The 6,122-nt window shown below is 41.8% G+C and overlaps 1 protein-coding gene across 10 annotated transcripts in view; it reads right to left on the minus strand.

Moving 5' to 3' along the window:
* ADAM23 (ADAM metallopeptidase domain 23) overlaps positions 1–4,572 on the minus strand; it is a 100,153-nt gene extending 95,581 nt beyond the window's left edge. For all 10 annotated transcript variants that reach the window (XR_015746443.1, XR_015746442.1, XM_087949473.1 and 7 more), the window contains exons 1-2: positions 3,890–4,572; positions 2,345–2,571 (exon numbers count right to left, since the gene is read on the minus strand). Coding sequence is in view for 8 of the 10 variants with exons in the window: in XM_087949473.1 (XP_087805599.1) it covers positions 2,345–2,571; positions 3,890–4,082 (420 nt within the window). In the remaining 2 variants the exon portion in view is untranslated. The remainder of the gene's footprint in view (positions 1–2,344; positions 2,572–3,889) is intronic.
* Between the last annotated feature and the right edge of the window lie 1,550 nt (positions 4,573–6,122).

Raw genomic sequence — 6,122 nt, forward strand, 5'->3', positions numbered from 1 at the left:
TTTGGATAATGCTTTACACTTATGAACATAAATATAAAAGCAGTAAGTGCCAAACCCCCATAGTTCAAAGGAACATACAACTGTGTTATGTAAGGACTGGGTTCAAATCAGCCTTGCACCACCTCTATTTATACAGGTAGTTCTCAACTTACAACCACAACTGAGCCCAAAATTTCTCTTAACAAGAAAAACATTCTGTTAAGTGCGTTTTATCCCATTTCATGACAGTTGTTAAGTGAATCACTGCAGCTATGAACTGAATCTGGCTTCCCCATTGACTTTGTTTGTCAGAAAGTCATAAAAGATGATCACAGAATTCTGGGAGAGAGCAACCATCATAAACATGAACCAATTGAAAAGCATCTGAGTTTAGAACACACGACCATGGGGATGCTGCAAAAGTTGTAACTACGAAAAATGGTCATGACAGTTTTTCAGTACTGTTGTAACTTTGAATGGTCAGCAAATGAACTGTAATTCGAGGACTACCTGTATTGTTTCCTAAAGTGTTACTTCCAAAGCCTGCATTCACTGACACAAAAAATCTATAATAAGAAGAGAAAAATAATCTGGAAAGATCAAAGCAGCACAGACCCTTGAGAATGTCCTTCAAGCATACTGTCACTCTAGATTTGTCATTAACGTTTATATGATCAATAGATATTAATTTCATGTTCTCCAGTGTTGGTCCTGTAGAGATATTGCATATACCACTGGGAATGCCCTGTTTTCTTTATCTGACAATAGTTTCTTATGTTTCATCAGAAACAGCTGCCAAAGGTCTCTTGAGCTTCAAAATAATGGGTCAGGTGGCACATAGACTTCACTCCTTTGCTTTCTGAACTGATTAATACCCTGTTTCTCCAACAATACAGCCTCCCCCAATAGGAAGTCCCAGCATGTTTTATAGGCATGAAATGAAATTAAGCCCCTCCCCCCAAATTAAGGCCTATATTAAAACATGCGAAATGAGGGGAATGGTGGGGGGGCTTGCCATTAGGAAATACTTTTGTTGCACACCCGGATATGGTGCTGCCTGCGTTGACCCCGATACGAAGTGCCCCACCAATGCCGAGGTCAACACCCAAGCTGTCGCCACCCGCCCGAAGATGCAAGTGGGGGAATTAAGTCACCCCCGAAAAGACGGCCTAGCCATTTTTTCGGGGCTCAAAAAAAAATAAGACCCGGCCTTATATGAGAAACACGAGTAAAATAAAATAAAATCAATCAATTTTCTGTAACTGCCCCTCTTGCCAAAGTAATGCATTTCTTTGGATAGATCAATTTTGGAATAAGCCATATTATTCCAAGAATCGTGAGTTAATATAAAGTATGATTCAATGAAAAAAACACAAATTATTAATGATTACCAAAAAACCTTGCCTTTTAATTTGCATTAATAGTATTATTTTAAAAATTAAGAAGTCTCCTGTCTATTAAAAATGCATGTGGTTGGGTTTTCAATCCCAAACTAACCATAATTATGTCCAATAACAATGTTACATATTTATATAATACAACATTGAGAAATGGCTATTTGACTACTGAAATACTACCTTTAGAGAGGAAATAGAACATTTATAAAAGTACTGCAATGTGTGATCTCATATCATAACAAGAGGGACAGATCACATTTGGCCTAATTATTACTTTGGGAAGAGATCAAGAAAAACAAGACTGCAATACACAACATGAAATCACAACAGACTAAATTCTAAGCAATCTTCTAACTTGCTCTCTTAGTAAGTTCACTCATATTATTTTTCTGCTATATGTACGTATGAGAACTCTGCAGGTCTTGATACAGCTAAGGTTAATCATTTAAACATACAATTGAAGCAATGACACAAGTGAATCATAACTTATTTAAGTGTCATTGTTTTAAATAAGGCTTAGCCATGACTAAGTTTAGTTACATGAACATGCAGTGTGTGTGTGTGTGTGTGTGTGTGTGTACACATACACCTATACACATCTACTAAAGATAAAGAATTTGGATCTATAACACATTAAGTTCTCCTATACCTGTCATATGAAAGATATTATTTAGTTTTTACCATGCCCCTTTTTCTAATTCAAGTAAATTGGTTAAAATGAAGGGATAAAATCTAAACCTCTAAACAGAATAGAAATTCAGGTTATATTCCTTTGTTTTATCTACAGTACTGATACTAAGCTTCACAACTAATTGACGGCCATTCCTGGCATCTAAACCCAATGCAGCAATAATATTACAGAGGTATTACCAATCTGCTGAATAGACATTCTTAAAGTAAGACAATCCCTCAAGGGACAGGACTATTTTGAGCTACTGTACTGGATGTTCCTTTTTTTAAATTCTTACCTTACTGTGTTTTTGCTGGTATCTTGTCCTAGTATCCAAAATATGATAGGGACTTTCGGAGTCTTTGTTCAAATAATAAATAAGTCTTGAAGGCAATGTGATTTCTTTTTGGAATGCACTGCTGTAATTGTTATTTTTGCTACTACTATTGTTAATCTGTTGAAATGCAGTGTCCTCATTTGCCAGTATGGTTTCTGTTTTTTCCAAGGTTTCATTCCAATGGATAGCTAGGGGAAAGAGATAGGTCTTCATTAAACACAGAGGAAATGAACACTTTATATAGGCTGCTTTAAATTCTGTTAATTTTCCTTTATGAGGGTAATATCATTCCAATTGCTCCAACATGCCTTATTAAAATATTTCCTAGTATTTAGGAAAGCAATACAAAATATTACAGTATTGCAGAAAGAATTACAAAAAGTATTGGGTATTTAATACAATGTATTTTTACATAATAATCTAAATGTAAAAAAAATCATTTTTCAGAAGGGAAGCTCTTTTAATGAGATCCCAAATACCATGACTCTTGTCAGTTTTCCTCAGAAATATTGATCAAACTCTGTGAATCTGCAAACTTCTCAAAAATGGAATTCATATGTCCATTGAAAATCAATCAATTCCCTTTACATAAGGGCCACTTCTCACATAAACCATAAGAATGCAAATTCTCAGTTATTATACAAATTTACATCAAGAAATTCAGTTAGATTTCTTTGAAAATAAATTGTTAAATTTATTGTTAAACAAAATACACATTTCTTCATGCTTAAAAGTTGTCCTCACAGGGAGTTCCTTTTCCCATATGTATATTATGTATGAGTTCTCAACTTAATTCTAAATCTTTCCCTAAACAAAACCCCCACTTACTCTGCTTCAGATACTTCTTAAATAAGATTCACAAAAAATGAGCATTCTGACAACCTGCCAAGAACATTTTGCTGCATCAGCACCTTTTGAGATCACATCTTGCCCATCCTCATATGACTGAGTTTGCATTCCCCCCCCTCTCCCTCCCTCCCTCCCTCCCTCCCTACCTACCTACCTACCAATAAAGAATCTTCAACATGAGAATAGGCAGGTTATTTTCCCTCTCCTGCTTTTCCAAATGTAGGAAGGAAAAGAAGGAAGAAAAATTCAGTTGCAGTCACGATTAACAATTTGGCTGCAGATGATCAAACAAAATGCTATCCTCAGGATAGAAACCTGTCAATGAATCTTTGTAGAAGCAGATATATGCACATACTTGTGAGTGATGAATGGTCAGGAAAGCTTCTCACCACAGGGAGCAAAACACTGGGTGCTGTATGAGGTCTGTCACGAGCAGAAGAAACTAGCATGACAGAGGAAATGAGGCGCTCCAAAGAGATACCGGGGAAGAAAAAATAACTAGATAACGGGATTTGCTATTGATCTGCATTGGCAATTTGGCATGTAACTCGAAAGGCAGCAAATAGCAGGGCGAAGGAGAAGAGGGCTGACTTCCCAAACATCAGACCCTGCGGAGTTAGAAGGGGAGATTCCAGCCCATTTTCACCCCGCACTCACCGGTGTCCGCAATGACCCCCGAGATCTCTGGACGTCCCCAGCAAAGCAGCAGGAACGCCAAAAGGAAACGGCGGAAGAAGCCGAGCAGAGGCAGCCGCGCCAGGCAGGCTGAGAAGGGAGCGTTAGAGGATCGGCCGTGCCGGCAGCTGCCAGAAAAGGGCTGCCGCAGAGAACTTTTGCCAGGCGGCTTCATGGCTCATAGCTTTACGAGGGGAGGGGGCAGGGCAGGCGGTGGGGCAGGGAGTCGCCTGCCTTGTCGGAATTGCGAGGACCAGCGGGGGGGGGCGGCGGCACTGCCCCCTCGCCCCTTGGAAGAAAGCGGCGGTCGAGCGGTCACGCAGCGGCGGTCGCGGCACTTCTTTCCTCACATTGCTGGAGGCGAAGGGAAGACACGGCGCAGTGACTCCGCTTTTTGTTCTGCTGCTGCCGCCGCCTCCTCCACCGCGAACCCTTCCTACCGCCTCCGCTCCATTATCTGCGGGCGCCCCTCTTGGGAAGAGCAGAATCAAACATCGGCGGCGCCTTCTTCCTCCTGCTGCTGCTGTTGCGGGCTGGGCTGACACTCGCTCGCGCTCTTCTCGCCCTCTCAGCCATTCACCTTTCAATGCCCCGCGCACTGCACAGGATGACGTCGAGACCCGGCCACACTCTGCCTCCCGCGCCAGCTGCAGCCCCGCCGTCACAGGGTGGGGGGGCAGAGTTAAAAGAGCGCGCGCATGTGGCGGGGGGGTAGATGCTTCCTCCGGCTCTTGAGAGGACCGGGGCGGGGCAGGGCGGGGGCGGCGTGAGACCTAAGAGGCAAGCGAGAATAGCGCGGAGGGAACGAGCAGGTGTCGTGATGCAGCATCTCAGGCTCGGGAAGGGGACGAGCGTGGCGGCCGTCGGACCTGCATGCGGCGTTCCGCCCGCTTCCTACCAATTCAATTCTTGTCCCTACGTCCTCTCCCTTCGCGGTTTGCTGCAGTGGCAAAGCCAAAAGGGCGGGGAGGGCTAGAAGGGAGCTGCAATATTTTATCGTGTTGCTTTCGCCACATCTCAGGACCATCCGTTGTTTGGCTCCGGCCTCTCCAGCCATACACTGGGTCTTTCTGCCCAGCAGTTTCAGATAGACACCGCAAGCGTTGCTTAATGTCATTAGTGAACGAGAGGGCTGAACTGTAGAGGTAGCTGCTTACAAAAAATTATGGAGAGCATAGAAGGGAGAAATCATGACGGTGCAATCACCTGGGTCATAATTACTTCTGGTATAAACGTATTTATGCGAGTTCCCTTGCTCCCTGATAACTTTGTCGTTCCTCTTTGGTCATTCAGGCATTCTTGAGACCCAATGAACATCATTTCACGAGGATTGTCTGCCAGCAACTGCTTCTCTCAGTTTTTACAAACTTATGCTGTCGTCTTCATTGAAAGGATATATCTAGTTACCTTGTTTTCTGACAGCCCTTTTGACAGTTTTTGATTTTTTCCAAGTGTCAGGGTTTTTCTCTCTCTCATGACTTTGTATTTACCTGTCACCTATTTAAGTTTTAGCTTCAGTATTAGTGCTTCCAGTGGTTTTATTTCATCTAGTTTTGAATGGTTTGTTCTTTTTGCAGTCTATTAAATTTATCCAGCACAACTCAAAACCATTCTTCCCTGATTTGGCTTTTTTTTTTTTTGGATGATCCAGATTTCACAGCAACAGAACCTGTTGGTCCATAAGACATTTCTGCACTTAAATGTTTTGTCTAGTTTCTTGTCTCCCAAGCTAGCTATTTCATGGCAACAGACACGCTCTCTCTCTATTCTTGTAGCCTAGGAAGATAAAGTTTGTTACTCCTGCAATTTCTCCATTGATGATACTCCATTCGCATCATCAGCCTCAGTGGAGAGAAGGGATCAAAACAGGCATGATGGAAGCTGTAATCAGAGCCCTGGCCTTTTTGTGTGTTTGACCTTAAACAAATTTTAAAAAGAGGTGGGGTTTCAACCACCATCTTACTGTATTGGTCCTTTATGCAGACACTGCTAGTTAGCATTGCCCAGCTAACATCTTCATACTTTTATTGAGCAGGAATTTAGTTTCTAAGCTCTAATTAATCTTCAGCAAGAAACTCAAGTCTTCCTCACTTAGATTCCCTCAGGATAGCTAAAGTTTTTGATCATTCTCCTTGCAATTTTAATTCCAGTTTCTATTTCTCCCAGTATATTTTGCCAATAAATGTGACACAATACAATCTTCACACTGTCCTTT

This window comes from Notechis scutatus, chromosome 1 (genome assembly GCF_049901735.1).
Source record: "Notechis scutatus isolate UNSWTSFEM ecotype Mainland chromosome 1, rNotScu1.2, whole genome shotgun sequence".
NCBI lineage: Eukaryota > Metazoa > Chordata > Lepidosauria > Squamata > Elapidae > Notechis > Notechis scutatus.